Consider the following 21,195-nt stretch of genomic DNA (forward strand, 5'->3'; position numbering starts at 1 on the left):
CTTTGAATATGGTTTTCATTGGTATTAATATTGATTTTGTTATCAGTAAATTAAAATCAAACTAGATATTATTTTTATATACTTGTGCACATTCATGGCTCTACAATCTGTCGATACCTGTATCTTTGCATTGCACACGGTCATGTTTTCCCTGACTGTTAATGACGTGTTTATCCTAGATCCGTTGAATGTGTACTGATTGATATGGTAGTCTTAGATGCATGATTTTTTTCAATAGTTGTTATTGGCTTTGAACTAGCTGTCAGTAACTGCGAGTACTCTCAGATAGGTACTTAGTGTCTTTTTGTTGTGGGGATGTACAAGTACCCTGCCACGTTCATTCTGTGATTTTGTTAGATTTATTTTTGCTTTGTATCCATCTAATGAGTTAAGCCTTTTCAACTGATATTCTATAGCTTGTTCTTATGTTGCACTGTTACACCACTGTCCCAGGTTAGGGGGAGGATTGGGCACCCCAAACATGTTTAACCCCACCACATTCTGTATGTGCCTGTCCAAAGTCAGGAGCCTGTAATTCAGTGGTTGTTGTTTGTTGCTGTATATCATATTTGTTATTCGTTCATTATTTTGTACATAAATCAGGCTGTTAGTTTTCTCGTTTGAATTGTTTTACATTTATCTTTTCGGGGCCTTTTATAGCTGACTATGTGGTATGGGTGTTACTCCTTGTTGAAGGCCGTACGGTGACCTATAGTTGTTAATTTCTGTGTCATTTGGTCTCTTGTGGAGAGTTGTCTCATTGGCAATCATACCACATCTTCCTATTTTTATATCAAACTATTTAAGATTCCAAATCATGTCTTACTTGTATGAGTGTGTGGATGGGGGTCCTTCATTTCTGTATTCTTGAATTTTTAGCCGTTTTTCTCTATTCTTTATATTTTTGGACTACTCATCTATATTCTTTATATTTTAGCACCCCATTATTCTCTATTCTTTTATTTTTTAGGCCATTTTGTTCTTTACTTTATTATTTTGGCCATTTATTCTGCACTTTTTGCCAATTATTCTCTATTCTGTAAAACCCATCCAGACCCTCTCGTATGTTCTCGATAAATAGTGCAACTATCTCCTAGCTTAAAATATAGTACTTAGTAACAAAATGAAGAAAACAACACATACGTATTTTATGGAATGTATTTGTCAAACTACAGGCAAGACATGTTGGTCCTGTTATCTGGAAATCTATCATAAAATGGCAAGTAATGGTCTCAACAAGTAATGACACTAATGTAAGATATATAGTATGGTTCTTTTGTGGTTTATAAAAAATATACCACGAGTCCAAGCGTGACCAACTGCCTGATGACTTATGACTATACATATAATGACAAATACATATACAATTTACATGACTTCAATATAATTTTATGATGAACTGGACAGCTGTCGCTTAAAAGTTGCAGACCTGCTACATAATGTAATACAATAAATCTTTTGTATAGAATAACAGAATAACAGTTGATAAGATTATTGTACACATAAGATTTGTGAAATGTTAAAGAAAAAATGATAAGATTTTTAAACAAATCTGTATATCAACAATAAAAACATCTAGATTAAATAAAATTTTCTTTATTTTTAAAACACGTTTTGCACACCTATTAAACCAATTATTATTAGTTTTAGCTTATCATTATGCTTCACTCTCACAATATTGTTCAAAGTAAGATGATAATCTAATATCATTTTAGGTGAACTTAGCGAGTAACTGCAGGAAACTTTTGAAACAATAAAACTTGGAACAATGTATTTTGAATTAAAATAACATTTTTTTATCTAGAATTTTGTACAGTACTAGCAACACAAAGAATGAAAGAAAATATCAAAACTAAAAGTTATTTTGAACTATAAAAAAATAATTCAAATCAAGTAATTTTTTGGTTTTGTTGTCTATGAACATATATGTCCACTGTACAAAAATTTTATATTAAAAGAAACAATAATAAACGTTTATAATTATATGACTACAAAGTATTTAAATATGACAGAAAAAGATAAAACCTGATATGTTAATTCACACAACACTTTTATCAAAACTCTAATAAATTATTAAAAGTAATTTAAAACCGAAATTCTTTGATACTGAGGGAATATTTCGAATAACTTCATGTTCGTTTCTAGATATTTTTTTATCTGACAAATTATCTTGCATTTATTTTTTCAAAAGAAAACATCAGAACTGTTAAATATAAAAATAAGAAGATGTGATATGATTGCCAATAAGACAACTTTTCCATCAGTTAGCTACTATAGGTTACCATCAAGCTCTCTTTCCAAAAATAATTTAGTAATATTCCTTGTAAACAATAAATTTTCAGTAAAGTGTATCATTGAAAAATTCCTAGATAAACAAAAAATGGGGGTAACTATATAATTATAAAAAGTGTTTCTTTCCTATCCCCTAAAAATGGTAAGGACTTAATAAAAACACCACTGATTTTCAACTTCTTATAGTCTTCACAAAATATTTTGTAAAAATCATTTACTAGAGAGAAAACTATGGCTAACAGTAATGTAATTATTGACCAAAAGTATAATATGAAAAATATGGTTGAAAAAAAATATGAGTTTACAAAAACAATATTTACCCTTCTGACATAATTATGCAAAATTAAATTTATATGCTTATTTGTTAAGTGTGCTATTATCTTGATTAATATGGTACCATGAAACTTACAGCAGAAAAATGAACAAAACATTGTTTTATCTAATCTTCCTTGGTAATCATTGAGATAATGTTAAAGGTTGTTTCCCTTAGTTGGGCCATAATTTTAATTGCCAATAAAGAGCAAGCGGAAAGAACCATCTTAATGTAATGTATGTAACCTGCAAGTTTTTCAATTTTTTCATAACATTTAATCTTTTGTTAAGTTACACACTTTTGACACCAATAGTTATTTTTCAATAAAAATTGGTAAAGATGCTTATATATCACGTTCAACTTAGCATGAGCATCAGCCATTTGTCCACATTAAGAGCCCGTCTACCATTGGCAAAGGAAAATAACTTGTAAAAATATTGTGTAATAGCAGAACCAAATCGGTAATTGGCAAATAGACTGTTACGTCATTATTTTTTTTTTGTTTCCTTTAATTTCATTATGTATAGCATGAAATTTCTATGTTTTTAATCAGGTTATCGAGTTTGGAGGTAATTACATGTCTTTAATATGAAGTCTTCCTTTAATAAATGATCAAGCACAATCATTAGCTTAGATGATATATTCATTAAATACATTGATTGTTTTCCCTTATATGATTAGTAAGTACAAAAGGTACTACTGAAATCACTCTGATTGTGTCTCCCCTTAAAATATTGTCAATAGTACTGTAAACACGTTTCATTGTCTCCCCTAAAATATTGTCAAAGGTAACATGAATATATTTGATTGTCTCCCCTAAAAATGGTGTCAATAGTACTGTGAACATATTTGATTGTCTCCCCTAAATATATTGTCAATAGTACTGTGAACATATTTGATTGTCTCCTTAATATGAATCATCAAGAAGAAAAACATATCAAGGAAAATAGCACCATTATAATCAAAACAAAATTTACACATTTCGATACAAACAAATACACAGAAGTTGAATACAACTGCCAAACAAAAATAGAAAGAAGTTGGATACAACTTCCAAACACAAAATCTATTTACAGTATGCATACCCTGTTCTATAAATAAAAAAACTCCAAATATATATACCATACCAGTTAGTCAAATGTTTCATATGCAATGTATATAACCCTATCAAAATTTTATTTTCATAATTGTCAATTTTTCAAAATCAGAACTATTCATGACTATGCTTTTGGTGTAATTATATATCAGAGTATATTGTATATGCTCTGTCTAATGTTTTAAAGATTTAAAAAATTCTAAAATTGGTTTAACAGTCTTCAGGTTTTATAAATTCAGACTCTGAAAAGAATTCCAATAAAATTAGAGAAATGGGTCAGTTTCACAACTGATTCAAAAAGAAAGCGTCTCCACAAAAAAAGATTTATTATTTGTCTAAAAACCATTGATGGATATCTATTACTTATTATAATATAATAATCTCAGGGTAATTAAAGAAAAAAATTATAGAAAGGTTGAATGATTGTTGTTTGCTTAATGTCCAGCGGCAAATATATGATAGGTATTTTACATGAAATCATTATCACAAAATACACATTATTTATTAATAATCAATTAATCAGATATGCAATAAAAAAAATCTATTAAAAAAAATCAGTTTATATTTCATCATTTATTTATAAAGTAATCAAGTTTATAATTATATCTTTGTAATTATTCATAAATTCTAAATGGACCATATTTCAACTGTATAACAATGCACTCATTACCATTTAATCTGCTTATTCTTTATACAAAAGTGAAAATGAATGATCAATACTTCTATTTAAATGAGGTAGGCCTTAACTTGGAATTCTCGTTTACATAAATTTTGAAGTATTACACGGATTACTGCCCTTTCCTCATTTACCCACGATATCTTGAGCAAAGATACAACACATCTCGACTCTTACTTATTTACATGAAATATATTATGCTTTTCATTTCTTGAGGTTGTTTGAATAGTAATAGCATAAGAAAACAAAATAACAGTTTCATATATGGATGATGGTAAAAATTGTCATGAAAATAGAAGAAAAAAGAAGTTCAACAACTTGAAAAAATATCATGTTTGTAAAAGAAATGTAATAGCAAAATATATGAACTCAAGATTCTCTCTTCTTTGTTTTAAAATTTACAGATGAGTAGAAAATAATACAATAATTTCTCAATGCTTATGCTTTTGATTTCATATTAAAATTTGATATGTACTTTAAAACTATTTTTAAAACTGAGTATATTTATAAAATTACTCTGGTCCATTTAAGAAGCAGACTTCCTCAAATTATCACGAGCTAATTCTGTGACACCATCGTGGCTGCTCTTAGTGGTGTAATATCTGAAGGTGGTGTGCCATTTGGAGTGGTCCTGAGTTCACTTTCTGCTTCTAGTTCTGGAACTGATACGGGAACAGCCTTTGGCGGTGATGGCTCAAATATTGGCTCTTGTTTCAGGACAAGATCAGAATGAAATGTCATGGAACGCTCTAGTTCAGTCATGTGACCAGAAGTGACGTGTTGAAAGGATGGAAGCATGCCAGGTGGAGGGCTACCAACCTGTAGAAGAGCGGGAGGTGGTGCACTAAGAGCAGCCAAGACAGAACTGTGACTCTGATATAGCTGAGGATATGTTGTGATATGCTTCATGTCAGTCACTGAAATAGAAAGAAACATACATTTTGAATGAGTAAACTCAAAATGTCAATGGAACTCACGGTTCGAAAATTCCAGACAAGTTCTATCCATCCTTTAATAATTTGACATTTCTATTATGGGATTTATGATGGTCTAGGTGGGGTTTACAGAATAGAGAATAATGGGCGAACAAACATTTAGAATGGAGAAAATGCACCCAACAAATGAAGAATAGAGCAAAATTGGGTGCTAAATATAAAGGAGAAAAGAGAATAATGATCCAAACAAATTTAGGTTAGGGAAAATGGCAGAAAAAATAAAAAAACCAAGAACCTCCATCCAGACCCCAATTTATTACTGCTTGTAAAATTTCTTGAAAAGTATAAAAACTGTCTTAAATTTCATCTAACTGGAGACTAACTTCACTAAGTGTTATCTTAGTTGTAAATAAATAGTAAATTAATACATCATGGAAAACTTTTTTTTAAAAAGTACGACTTTTTTTTTACCTCGGCATTGGCCCAAATAATTATGATGTCTTGGAAGACTTTTTTTATTTTGCTTTTACGCCTTCCTACAGAATCTATAAAACCCAAAATCGAAAAAAATATCCCCAACAATCGTCATGACTCATCAGAATCTCAGTAAACATAATAAACATCCAACTTAACAAACAGCAACAAGAGAACGAATCAATTGTATTGCTTGGTGCGTTCTAGTATAGTAAAGTTCTGAAATAAACATTGTATAGGTGATTGATTGATTGATTGATTGATTGGTGGAGGAAGCCGGAGTGCCCAGAGAGAACCACAAACCTTCGGTAGGAAAACTGACAATCCTAGCCAATTAAGATTGCAGTCGACTGCACCTGCCCCGTGTGGGATTCGAACTCACAACATCAGTGTTGACTGGCTAGTGATACAGTAGTGTGATAACTTTTTTTCTCTTAACTACCAAACCACTCGGCAAACGAGACCCCTTGTATAGGTGAGTCACCTAACAATAATTACCTAATTGATTGTCTGATCTGGTAACGGAAAGATCTAGTAATCCTGATGACTGGTTCCCGGTATATGGCATGGATGTTGTGTATGATGAAGGCATGATGTTATGATCTGGTGTATTATTCATTTCACGTGTTGGAGTAGCTGCTTTTGATGCCATTTTAGCTTTACGTTTTCTTGTTTGGATTCCATCTTTTTTCATTGACATTGGTCGGGCTACCTGAAAAGTGAAACAAATATGATGGTAATACGTGCTATCCGCCACTTTAGTCAAAATAAACTTACAGGTGGATACTAAGGATGAACTTGCAAACAATCAATTTTTATCTTATTTTTTGTAATATATCAAAATCGTTCTTTTTATCTAAATGATAATCTCATGACGCTGATCAGTCATAAAGAATTTCAACAAAATCAACGCAATATTCCTGAAGAATTGAATATCTAGCATGCTTTCTGTTTTATTGGTGAAAGGTGAAGGAACATGTAAACTATGCAATCATTGCTCGTATGTATACCTGGTGTAATTTATAGTAGAGTCCGCATGCGTTACAAACTGGTTCCCCTTCACTGTTCCGTCTCCATAAAGTCGTTGTGGTGGTTCCACAGTTAGCACATGACAAACCCATCCGACTTCTGTTATTCACCTGAAAAATATTTTTAAATATAGTTTTTCCTCAGAATGTGTACCATAATTCAGCTAAGTCGTCTCTTTAATTACGAAATAAAGAGAAAAAGTTCGACTCTTGCGTTCAAAAAGTATTTTGGAATAACCTTCAGCAGGAACCCTGAGGGTACAGGAAATTTTGGATTTGTTCACTGCCAAACAGCCAAAGCGACCAAGGTTAGCTATGTTTGTGTTGCGTTAATCGATAAACTTTTTATATCTAAATAATTCTGCGAAGTCGATCATGTGTTCTGGAAGAACATTCCTACATTTTTCAACCGAAAGTTGGACTCATTCTTAGTGGACAAAGAGCATTGTTTTTCTTATAAACACCCTTCATAATTCAGTATGTCCGGTAAAATATTACAACTTTACTAATTGTCGTGGAAAATCAACAAAAATGTGTATTCCATATGGGTATACATAACCAATGTCACAACAAGGATAATTCAAAATATATAGAACCGCCTTGGTGGTAGCGTGTCCGCCTCGATTGAGGGAGGTCATGGGTTCGAACTCGACCGGTTTAAACCTAAAACTTTAAAATTAGTATTTTCTGATTATCTGCTAAGCACGCGGCATTAAGGAGTATACATGTTAGCTCGGAAACAGAATAGTGTGTCCGGGTAAGGTAACATGAATTCCTGCGGACTGTTACCTCGAGGACTAGCACTTTAAAAATCTAGCTCAGCGTGCCATTTGCTGCTGGACGTTAAACAGCCATCCATCACCATCATCAACATATATGGACAATTTAATATTTGTAACAGAAAGTAGGATGTTGAGTATTAATTCACGACACAAACATTACAAGCAATATATTTGTTCATATATTCATTGGAAAAGTTTTACTGATTCTCAATGCATTAAACGCTGCCATGCGCTTTTCTTAAAAGAGATAAAATAAGTCAGATCTAAATTACGGAACACTAAAAAAGTGCAAAGATTTGGTAAAGCATGATAACTTTGAATACACTTTGTTGTTTGATATTTGAGTTCATAGTTCTATTTTCTTTACATGTATATATTGATCACGTGTTTATTTTAGGACTGCTTCCAAACATCTTTTGTTTTATCTAATAAAATCATCGATCCCCTCTGGTTACATGTATCATTCAGGGACGTGACGTATTCAATTATAATTTTCACAATAATATTGACAGCCTTTGTTTTAGTCGTGCTTATTCATTCCGTTGTCATGGTAACTAATGTCATGTATTAAAAGCACCAATAATCCCCTCGCCTTCTTATTTAACTTGAACAAACAAACGTGGAGAGTTTGAACAGCGTGCCTAATGCAGTGGATATAAATATGGCATCTACAAAAATATGGTATGCCTTATCTGGTCGGACTGGAGAACTCAATTTGAGTTGATTGGAATGGTATTTGAATCGAAGATTGATGCATTATTGTTAACCTCAGTTTTCAATTGGATGCAGAATAAGAAAATCCTAAATTGTACGAAAGCTTAAATCTTGGATATTGAGTGTTGATGGAGATAAACCTTTATGATCTTGAGATAAAAGAATAACTCCCTCTGGTTTAAACTTGTTTGATTGTTTTGATTCTTGAAAACAGAGAAACATATGCTCGAGACTTGTCAATATTTTCCTAAAAACCAAAGATTTATATCAAATAAATACAAAGAATAACACGAAATGCAAGATATTGTTTTTCAGTAGATGAAACTTAACTACTCTAAAAAAATAATGTTTCGCAACGTTCAGCAATTGAAATTAGCAGGGCATGTTTAATCATCCCTAAAATTTGGCATCTGCTATTAAAACCTTGTAATTGATATTTCATCCGAATAATAACATTGCCCAGGTTTGCCTTGGTACTTAGTGCCGTAGCGGGTAGCTTTAAATACAAGCCGCCTTACAAAATGCAATTTCACGGGAGCCGAGCAACTGCAGTAAAACCATTATAATATAAGGTATATCCATGTCTGAGCCAAATAAATTACTAATCTTATAAAAAGTAGGAAAGTAAACAAATTTTCATGTTTTAAATGTTATTTCTATATAACTCAGCTCCTCCTGGTATAAATAAGAGACAAGAGGGAAAATATCAAGTTATCGTCTGAAATCCAAACAGAACGAGACTAGGTACATCAACAGCTTTAGAGGAATGATCCTGGTATATATAAAAATAAGAAGATCTGCATGTTTCACCCACGAGTCCGGTAAAAAAAATTTAATGATATTTATAGTACACAATCTGTAAATTTACAAATAAAAACTTTTTCGGCATCTGAATATTTCGGGCCACGAAATATGTCTCTCGTGAGATGAGACATATAGGTACATCAGCTTTGAATGTGTATTTCAAACAAGAGAAAGACATATAGGTACATCAGATATGAATGTGTATTTCAAGCAAGAGAAAGACATTATACAAAATTGATAGTAACAAGCACAGTGATGCGGTATTTTATTTTATTAAAACTATCTATTGAAGATCACTGACTCCAGACTGCAATTTACAGTATTCCGAAACATAATCTCGAAAAAATTCTGAACAGCGTGTTGACGTTCAATGGAAAATTAATATTAATAAATTTTACATTTAGCTTTAACACAATCACAGAATATCCTGTTGAATTATAATCTGCACAATTCTTCTTAATGCATTTAATTTGCGAGGAATAAAACTTAAATTAGAAACTTCATTTTTTTGAGTTCATATGGATTTAATAAAATATACAAAGCATGTCTTTAGACATTAAAACTCGTCGCATCCCGCATTCCCCAAATAGATTCTTGGTTTTAACGCTGATCCGAATTTAATGATGTTCGCTCCTCTTGTTTTTGATTTTTTGCCAGATATTTGGAATCCTCTGATTTTATCCATGTACTGCCATTAAAAAAATTGCCCGCTAATCCCTACTTTTCTTTTCATTATTTTATCACATATAGTTTCAAAAGCCATATTTGAAAATCTTATAAAATCCTTGCTATTTTTTCAAAAGGTGCCAATGTTAAATGTATGAAAAATCTAGAGAGAATTATTTCCCGCCAAATTTTATATTGCTTATATCTCAAAAATAAGGACACTGACTTATCATTTTTCTGAATTTTTAAGTTCAGTTATTTATATACTAAAAATTTAAAACAGTCTTTTAAAAGGCTTTTTATTTTGAAACAGAGTAGCAAACATCCTTAAAATCAATAACTGTCATACTGATTCGTCATACTGATTCGACTTATGCAATGAGTTACGATATACCGTCACAAAAGATTTAGAAAAAAAAACATTTTAATGCGAGCTGTAGCGAGCATGCTGAATTCTTAAATGTAAGTATGCATGTATGGAGAGTACATGAACAAATTTAACGTAAGGAATTATATATATTTTTACAATCGTTCTTGTATAAAAGTAGCTGCTTTAATTATCAAAGTTAAAGTCCATCTTTGTTTGCATTTTGCAAATTGTAACTGTATTGGTAACTTTTCAAATATCGGATTAAGCACCAAATAAAATTCTGCTCTGCTCAGATGGTTTATTCAGACAACCGCTTATTTTGGTTCTTCCTGCTGAATCCCTGGAGAGTTGAACTTTATTTAGAATTGTGAGAGCAGAGTAAAAGGACGGAGTAACGATTACACAGAAGTGACTGTAACGTCGTTACGTGAGAGATCTTAGCTTCCTATTGCTATGTGACATATACGAGTATGTCTGATTATTATTGGTAGTCATATGGAAGACTGTAGCCTCTGATCGAACGAGATCTGATTTAAATAAAGTAGAATATTTAAAATTTACATATATATAGTACAATCGGCGGTTCTTAAATTATACATTAATTATACTAACAAACATATATGTTTACACCAAGATGTCGATAAACAAAAATTGATACCCTGCATTTATCATGCTTATCAATAACATATGATCAAATCGCTGAAAGAGCCCCCTCATAAATTATTGAAAACTATCATTCTGCATTGACTATGATATCTTGGTGTAAATTAGATACACCCATTACGACTAACGCCCTCAAGGTGTATCTAGTACCGGAGACACATATACGCGTATAAACTGCTAGTACATATGTTTTATGAAAATCTTAAAATTTGCATTGCCACAAAACTTCTGTTTTTTATTTAAAAAACGTTCATTTTGACCTCATTAAATATATGGAATGTTTTCGTAATTGAAGTTTTCCCTGACGAATCACAGAAGGCCTGGTCATTAAGTTTAAATTACCAATTAGGCGGATCAGTCATTAATTTGAAAGTCATTAGCATGATGGCGGCTCCGACTTCTGTGTGATGTTATCTTTATCCTAGAGCTACACATTTCGCATTACAATCTTGCAAAAAGTAAGCAATTTTGTGACACTTTTATACTACATTTTATCATCATTAAAATCTGAGACTATTATACTATGGAAGATTATATTGACTTTCATTTTACTTCAATGATTATACAAAGTTATACTTTTTTTGAATAATAGTCCCAGATAAAATGTGTGAAAAATTCAGTTAAATGGACTATGTGTAAGGAAAACGAATTTTAAAAGCATCGTTGGTGGGATTTAATAATTGCAAATATTAAAAGGACTATGTACTATTATATATATTTGTTTAGGGGCCAGCTGAAGGACGCCTCCGGGTGCGGGAATTTCTCGCTGCATTGAAGACCTGTTGGTGACCTTCTGCTGTTGTCTGTTATATGGTCGGGTTGTTGTCTCTTTGACACATTCCCCATTTCCATTCTCAATTTTATGTGCACACTTAAAAGCCTTGACATAATTTACCACAATCTCGTATACTGTTGTGCACTATCTTATATGAAACCACAATGTTTTTGTTTCATTTTTGATTGGCATCATTATTCATTCATAAAACTTTACTCATGGTAGTCGGCAGTGAAAAATGTGCTCGAAAGTCGAGACACCAAATCCAGTATTTTGATTGAATGATTTCTGAATCTGGGTACAGTAATCGTACTGAAAAGTTTTATGACCGCAAGGCCATAAATTCCGACTTTCTTTAAGGTCGTTTAACTTTCTAGTTATCTATACATAAAATTGAGGACATGCCAAAGGGGCAATACAATAATAAAAGATTTATAAAAAAAAGTTTGTTTTTTCCCAGTTTATTATTAAGTAAATCAATTCCTGTCTATTGCAATAAGTTCATGTTAATATACCGGTAGTATTTTTATTTTCGTTAGGTATTCGGATGTTTTCTTGGCATAATTTTGTGATGGTTCTGGTGATTAGTGAAATGTAGAATTCGAGTTAGTTTAATTATCAGTCCGTGTTGTGATATTTACAATCTATGTTTATTCAAGCTCTGTATGCCGAATCTACTTCTGTTTATTTTATATCTTGGATTATTTTCCAAGTCGAGAAACAAACGGTTGGCTTCAAATTCTTAAATCTTTGCCCAACCGTTACTGTTTAAATCTGCGTCACAAAGATGCTTTTAAGAGATAGTTCTCGCAAAAACCTTTAAAAACAGCTGAGTCACTTATAGAAATAATCATAGAGAACTTTCGTAAAGATTTTTGATACAATTTAATGAGAAATTTTGTTTTATTACTTAATGCACGCGCGTATCACTATAAATAGAATGTAATTCATGTGAACCTATTAAATCTGATTTTTTTTTCACAAGATTTTATTCACCGCATTCCCCCTGTGATTATATATTAATAAGTTTTAAGATGTAAAGGCGTGAAGGCTTTATTCACAGGTGATTCAAACATCATTTAATATGTGCAAAGGTATGTGACTTCAGAGTAAAATGTGGGTCCGTGGAGAAATGAAAGTGCTTAGTGCCAAGAAATAAACCTCTTTTTATTATCATAAGTGTTGAACTTTTTATTTTTTTTTATTACGTTAATATAAGAAATAAATTCAGATGAAGCTCTCTAAATCTATCAATAATAATATCTCTGCTTATAAATATAGACCGAGGTCTTATTGTGTCTTTAAGATGCAGAACAACAATAAAAGTGCTGTTCATCCGTCTTGAGATTGGTTTAGTTCACAGAAACGTTCCCTTTTCTAAAGCTTAAGATCATAATTAACTGACAAGTCCTTTTGTTTATAATTTCAGGTGATAATTCACGGAAACGTTCCTTCGTCAAAAGTTTTACAATAAAAGATAATATTTCACAGAACTTTCCCATGTCGGAGGCTACATATTCAACTGACATGTTTTTTTTTGTTTACAGTTACCATGATTTTTTGTTACAATAGGTCACAATTAAATTGACTGACATGTTTTTTACTTTTAAATTTCAGGTAACCATTCACAGGCACGTTCCCTTGCTTACATCTTTAGGTAACAATTAACAGACATGTTCTTTTTCAATGCAATTACAGATAACGACTCAAAGACCAGTTCTTTTGCTTACAGCTACAAGTCACAATTAACAGACATGTTCTTTTGTTTACAAGTCACAATTAACAGACATGTTTTTTTTACTACAATCATAGTTAACCATAGTAACAATCCACAAGTTCCACAATAAACAGGAAAAATACCCAAAGACTATTGTTTCAGGAAGCCACATTTATAAGTGGATATACCCCATTATTATTATAAAAGGAGGTCACAAAGGAAATATTACCCCCTCCCAATCCCCATCCCCGACCGAATCGTAGGTAGCAGGAGTCCACAAAAGTCATAATCACAAAACTATTTGAACAATTTATTTTGTATGTTTCTGTTATATGAAATGACTCTTAGCATTCAACATAAACATACTACATGTTTGTATTTATGTAGTATTCTTATAGTAAAATTAAATAAATTCCAAGGCTTTTCTGAGAAGAATGGGATAGGATAAACGATACATAACTTTTCGTCAAAATTAAAATTTCGAGAAGTGTAATGGTAGTTGACAAGCAATGTAAGTCTTAAACAAAACTCGTTAATTCACCAGATAGTATATGATAGATGAGAAAGTATGCATCGTCTTGTTTAAACACTGACCATATGTTTTGTATCTAATTATAGAACAATATAGACAGATGTCGTCAGAAACATATGTATAGCATAAAGAAACCTTAAATTGCACGTCTGGTTTCAATTGTTTGGGTGTCACCTTCCTTACAACATTTTTGTTTTAGAATTCCTCTGCTATGTTCGCCTTTAATGTTTGTCCGATGACGGTCCTCAATGATTCTTATTACATTTAAAAATTTAAAAATAATTCTGGATCTGTGCCTGATCATGCACCCTTCTATCAGATGTCTAACATCATTTAGTTTAACGCCTATCATTGTATGCAAAAAATCGTAGAACGCAATACATTGATCGATGGAAGGGTGGATATATTGATGGCCGGGTGTTTGAAGTTAAGAGTGCAATCATTTCTATCATATTGAAGACAACATTAGTTATCTTTCTTTTTCAGGAATGCCAAAATGCATTTAAAAAAAGGTAAATAAGCCGATCTCGCCTCACCCATAATGAACCTTTTGTTCGTCCGTTGTAAGGGTCTTACAGGTCGAGATTAAAAAGACAGAGGGCTGATCATATCTCTTATTTCTTGTTTGTTTTAAGTCATATCTTATGTTTTTTTGTCATTTTGGGGTTATGATACTTATGGGCATTTGTTTTGGCAGTTTTTGTTAGATGTATTCACAACTTTAATAGATTCAGGGCTGTTTAGAGCTTGACCTATTGTATAGATATTCGTCTATTGCTGACGACTGTGTGTAGACCTATGTACATGCTGTGACATTGTCTTTTGGTGGTTTTTGTCGTTTATTGCTGTGTGGTTGACGATTATCAATATAGCCTTTTATCTATTTTAAAATTCAAGGGCAACACAGCGGGTTTTTGAGGATGGACTCTTGTAAATTTCAATAACAAATGAGCCTTGCTGTTCCCTATTAGTAATGATTTGTTGCACTTAAATCTATGTGAATCGATCACATAAAGAGTTTTAGTCTTTGCGTTCTATTATTACAATTTGTACCGTGGCGGAACGGAGACTTATTTGATTATTTGAAGTTAGTAATTTATCATGGTAAACCATTAAGTTTTCTTTTAATATTGAAGTGTTGACCACTTCCGGATACAAAACGTGTCTATCGCCGGTTTCGTTTAATGTAAGATTTATTAGTTTAAAACAAATACACGCATATTAAGTAAACACTTGATAGGCCGAGCAGAACAAATTACTATAATCAAAACTTCTTTACAAGGGTATAATTGTACAATTTTCATTTCAAAAAATAAAACACACAATATTTTCAATTCTACATTAACATGATAAATATTTAAATCAAACTACGCGAATTCATAAATCAAGAAACTGATTTTTTAGTTAATTTACCTAAGATTTTTTCATACTGATTAACAAACAGACACACCCGATATATAACTCTTTCCAGACATTCCACCACCGAAAGAACCCTACAGGCCCGGATTTATTTAGATGGAGTTACTAAATACCCGACGATAATCGACGCTACAGTTTTGTATAGTTTTAGATATACATGCATTATAGATTAAAAGGGTCATTTTCAGTGACCTTTATATATCTGACGCAATTTGTGCTAAATTTTTAAACCATGAGCCGGGTTGGAGAAATATTATTCCCTAAACATGCAGACTGCAGCAAGTCAAATTTGAATATTCTTTGTCACGTACAATAACTAACTCAAACGTGTATAAAATTAGGCGGATGGCGACATGAATTCATTATGAATTAAAACAGAAACCGTGTTGAAAATTTGATTGCATAAAAAAGTACGACTGACATGCTTGTATTTTTAGTAGACTTGTCACAGTAAAGAAAAAAAAATTAAATATACATACGCTTTTTTGAAAAATAGATAAATAAAATAAAATAAATAATTTGCTATGGAGAATGGCCCAGGAAGGGCTCGAGGCTATGTACATGATGTATGTTTGATCGAATTGTATGTTAAAATATTTTCAAGAACATGGGAGTTTCAACCTCCGGACAACTCTGGTATCTGATACTTGTACTTAAATTAGTTCTCATGCAAATTGAAATGAAAAATTGTTAAAACTTTAAAAACTTCGCACTGATAATATTGTATAAAAGCTTATTGATAAAAACGAGGGTAATAAATCAATCTCTCAATTAGTTACTGCTGTAAATTAATTCATTAAACTATAAAAAATGACACTTCATAGGTAGGTAAATTATTTATCTTAAGATTTATTTATCTATATTCATACCGGCTGTCAAGAGCGAAAGGAAAATGATACATTCAAAACTATACACTAAAGATGTAATACCCATTTCATATTCAATAATTTTAATGGTGTTCCAATATTCTTAAATGCTTAACACACAATTTCGACGAATCATCTATTCAAAATGTTACCATAAGCGGTTCAGTTTAAATGGGGAACATTTTAAATTGGGACCGAACGAATTGAAATAAATCAAGGGTTTATTTTACCGTCTGAACCCTCTTCTGTTTATTTTTATGGTAACCATGGCGATACTTGTTTTGCTTCAAGTTTAAAAACCCTTCACTAAAATATAACCTTGTCTTCCTTTTTTATGCAATTTTCACTTCATCCTATTGTATAATGTCAATCTTGGTGAAGTGTTGTTATTATAACGTTTTAATGTATAGCAACATTCGAAGTGCCTCTTTCAGTAACAAGTTACAGTTATGTAAACAAAAACATAGTTTTTTGCAATTCCAAAAATATCGAAGTGAGAATGAAACCTACAGAAATATTATCATCTGCTAAAAATACAAGTGAACCCTGTTCAATTTTTCATTTCATTAAAAAAATTTCTAAACGTGCACACAAGGGAGAGGTTTTAGGCGGACCATGGAAGTATTGTGTCAATATAATACTTCCATAGGCAGACGAAGAAGTATATATTATGTAAAATGTTATGGCGTTTGCTTACGTCTGGCGACAATTGTTTCATCAAAATCAAGGAAGTATAACTTAACTAAAATATCTGTCTTCCATATCATATCAAAAGATATAAACAATGAGACAAAAACCCAACGAAACAAAAAATGCATATGTAGATAAAGGTTTTTTACATTCCCTTATTTGACAAGAGACATTTCAGGTAAGGATTTAGGTGAGGACGCACTCCCCCCCCCCCCCCCCCCCCCCCCCCCCACACACACACACAAACATCCCAATAATACGAAGAAAAACGTTATTAAGGTAAAATTACTGGAATTTTGTATCAAAATTTGGTCCTCTTATTCTTAATTCAGAGGAGCGTCACCCCCCCCCCCCCCCTCATCAAATCTTCGATCCGCACCTGCACCAAAACTGTCAGAACATGGCAATCCAAACAGATTATGTATATTTGACACAAATGTGATACCACTCCTAACTTTAAACTTATCTAATTCTGGAAAAAAAGGAAGAAATAAATAAAATGATATGTAATATAAATTGGAAAAAAAACGATATAAAGATAAAAAAAAAAGACTATAAAAATAGATAAATATTTTAAAGTATACCTTGTCAAAATTCTTCTCAAATTTCTTTGGTTTTTCTTCTTCCACTTGTTCCTGAAATAAATAAGACAAATCTTGTGTTCCGAACTGATACATCTGCAACATTTTGGAGTGGTCCGAAAGGTTACGAGTGCCAAACAAAAACACCGACTAACACAAGTTTTTTTTTCTGTCAGCAACGCAAAATATAGTTAGTAAAACTAATAAATATTTATGTATTTATATGTTTGTTTATTCCTGAGATCAAATATCGAATAAAGTTCTAAAAATGTCCGAAATCTTCGGTGAATTTCAACACGTGTGTCCTGTAGTGCTGGTGAATAATTTATGAAGAAAACTTGATGCAGAAACATGAAACCCTCTCCATGTGAAAGTTAAAGAGGCACTGTTGGGTATGTTTTGGCACTGTCATGTTCGTAAAAACTATCATATGCTAGAGTTTGAGTACACAGGAGTGTCGTAAGTAATATGGCATGTATGATGCCACACTTACAAATTACTTGTTAATCCAAGCACCTGGTCATGGTATATGAGGCTCATCAGGGGGTACAATTCCGCAGTGTCATCCCAACAGGTCATGTTTATTAAAGGGATTAAATGATTTGTCAGAATAAAATTTTCTAAACATAATCAGTGCAAATAGGTTTATATAACACTCGTCTATATTGCATATTTACACATATATTTAATAAGGCCATACTTATTCTATATTTTGTTTATTTTTTTTTTTTAAATTTCAGCTGGGACTTAAATACACCTTTATATAATGTTCCCTGATTTCAAAAAGGACACAGTAATATTTTTTACAGTGTAATTTTTACCAGAATTTATCGGATTTCAAAAAAATTACATTTTCACTCCAAACCAAATAACTTGCATTGTTCTCTGTGATTCGGCTGCATTACACATCGAATGGTCTCTGGTATATTTGATTTTGGGTAGAGAAGATGTCAAAGGGCGTTCTGAAACCATAAAAAAAGACCCCCAATACAAAAAGACGAATAACAAATAACAGTAAACAAAGCAGTACACATCAAAACAAACGATTGAGCAACATTAATGTAAGACTTCTTTGTTTACATTAGGTTACCGTCTAGGAAAATGCAAATATCTAAACCCTTATAAATCAAATATATTATTTAATGGATAAAAAAAATGTGCAAAATGATTACAACTTACCCTGCTAGGAGACTGAATCGGTTTACCATTCGGCTGGCGATTCAATCCATTCATTTTATGATACAATCCACAGGCGTTGCACAAATAATGCCCCGTCCCATCTTTCCTCCACAAAGGTGTGGATACCGCCCCACAGTTCACACATTCCCGGCCTTCCCCCATGTCAAAGTACGTAGCTGCCTCTTCTGTAAAAATGAATGGAAAGTTTGTTTGAAATTGTTATCAGAACATCGCCATTCCTGTTTTTATCTTCAGAGAGGCTGGCGTGGGGTAATGAAATACTCTTGAAGGTATCAAGTTTCAGATTAACTAGCATTCCAGGTGATATTGGAATTACCTCCCCTTTTACAGCCTTTCACTGCATTTTTAAAATTTTATGACATTAAATTCTTAAAACAATTTAGGTAAGTATTTTTAAATATTGAAAAAGAGCTATTGAAATAGCATGCTAAAAATGTAATATCCGATTAAAAAGACATATTTAACTTTTAGTTAGGAAATTTAATCAAATTAACCAATGATTGATTAGTGTTAAACGCCACTTTCCGCTCTATTGTGATATATTGTGGCGGTCAGATTTGATTGGTGGAGGAAGCCGGAGTGCCCGGATAGAACCACTGGGAACAACATAGAAGTACGTGTTATTCAAACATTTATTATGAGTATTTGAACTCTGGTGGAAAGATGTCTCGCTGGCATTCTTACGACAACTCCGTATTTTTATTCGAGCTGGCAAACTAATGATTTCACTCGCAGTTCTTATTTTACCTAATCTAATGTATGCTTACAACTGGGAGGGGGTACCAATTAAAAAACTAACCAAAAGCCACAAGTAGATAGAAAAGAAAAATACAATTATTAAAAAGTAAATCAAAAGCCACAAGTAGAAGAAAAACACCAGGGCATAAGAAAAACGACGAAAAGAAAAATAAAATAGTCCACAACACACCTAACTCTATCGAAAAATGTTAATGTATGAAAAATATATCAAATATGACAAACGCATTAACATATATTTCCAGACGTGTATTGACGATGTAAGCTTTTAAGAATATATAAATAAACAACAGTCTGCTTGGCAAATTTTAATTCCATAGATAAAAAACAGAGGGAAACAAGATTTAAAGAAAATTAAAAGCATGCCTGAAAACGAGCATCCCTACAAGAAAAAATAAATAAAGTTCGAATTCTCTTAAAGAGATATTAGCTACGATATATAGACATAAGATAAAAAAAGTATGATTCTATTTTGTTTCAAACATTAATAAAGCGGAATATTGAAATAATAATTCGCTATTAGCAGTCATTTTGGTTCAATTTGGTCAATATTAGCTAAAAAAAAAAACTCGTTAATGTTTTATTGGATTGCAAGTCAATAATTAAACCTCATTTGCATTCCTATGCATGCGGCCTTGAATTTAAAGCATGTGAAAAAAATGTCAACATTTAAAAGTGAAACAGGAAGAATCATTTCATTGAATGATTCGGCCCATCAAACAGCCTTCTTTAACAGGTTTACCAATGATTTAAATATTTTTAATCTAGGTCATAAAACCAAACAGACCTGAACAAATAGTCATTTCACGATTGCACGTGCTTGTATGTGTGTTTATATTTATGTTTATGTTTATATCAGGTAATATAACAATCGGCAGTCTTCGGAGGACATCTCAAGGTGTAATTAGATGGCATCTAGTCTAAATTATCGCACGAAAAACTGATACATAATAACGTGTCCATGCATTGTTACTAAGATAAGGAGATGGGGTATGAATACTTTGAATGTCAATGAGACGACACTCAACCAGAGTCCAAAAGAAATTGTAGGCCACCTTCCGACCTTGAAAAATGAGAAAAACTCATGTCGCATCGTCCGCTAATTGTTTCTTTTTTTTTTTTTTTAACTTTTTGTGAATTTGATATACGTTTGTGTATATATATAATGAGAGTTTGAGTCAAATCGATGAATATGAATTTGACAGCTACATGTGTAAATGCTCCTTTAATCAAAGGTGGCATATATATTATTCTGAGTCAACATTAAAGTTAAACAGGTTGAGAGTGCGGACACTTTAATTGATTTCACTTTTATAGCCTGGTCTTGACATCATTGTGTATAATGTAAAAGCTTAGCACGGAAACCATTTTTGTAAAATAAATTACATGGTAAAAAGTTCTAAAGATGCCCATAAACCTGAAATGCCACTGTTGGTTAGATTTACAAACATGTTAAATCAAAATAACTGTAATATATTACCAACATTAAGACATCTACATGTAAGGAATGAAGTGAAGGCATTATCGGTCACAAAAACAAATCTTTACCTAATCTCATTACAAAAGCAATGTGTTGAATTTATGAAAAAATATGCACTATAAAATTCTAACGAGCATTACACTTTTTTGACGATATATTCTCCACAAGAGTCAAACAATACAGTTCTCATTTTCAATTTTGTGTCCCAACAGATAGACAAGTTTTTTTAAGACTGTGTCCCGACAAGTTGCAGAAATTGCCATGACATAAAGTCTTCTACTTCTACCATTACGCGCGGCCACCATCAATAAACTGATTAACTTCCATTTTTGGATGCGCATGGACATATTTTAGAAAGATAATGTG

General features: G+C 32.0%; 1 protein-coding gene across 2 annotated transcripts in view; it reads right to left on the reverse strand.

Moving 5' to 3' along the window:
- Positions 1–1,140: 1,140 nt before the first annotated feature.
- LOC127723444 (transcription factor GATA-4-like) overlaps positions 1,141–21,195 on the reverse strand; it is a 31,716-nt gene continuing 11,661 nt past the window's right edge. The window contains exons 2-6 of one of the 2 annotated variants that reach the window (XM_052230070.1): positions 18,573–18,757; positions 17,397–17,447; positions 6,797–6,925; positions 6,285–6,498; positions 1,141–5,294 (exon numbers count right to left, since the gene is read on the reverse strand). In XM_052230070.1, the coding sequence (XP_052086030.1) occupies positions 4,936–5,294; positions 6,285–6,498; positions 6,797–6,925; positions 17,397–17,447; positions 18,573–18,757 (938 nt within the window). In that variant the 3' untranslated portion in view covers positions 1,141–4,935. Of the gene's footprint in view, positions 5,295–6,284; positions 6,499–6,796; positions 6,926–17,396; positions 17,448–18,572; positions 18,859–21,195 lie in introns of those variants that run through there. The other variant, XM_052230071.1, reaches the window with a different exon arrangement.

Source organism: Mytilus californianus, unplaced genomic scaffold (genome assembly GCF_021869535.1).
Source record: "Mytilus californianus isolate M0D057914Y unplaced genomic scaffold, xbMytCali1.0.p SCAF_13, whole genome shotgun sequence".
In the NCBI taxonomy this organism is placed as follows: Eukaryota; Metazoa; Mollusca; class Bivalvia; order Mytilida; family Mytilidae; genus Mytilus; species Mytilus californianus.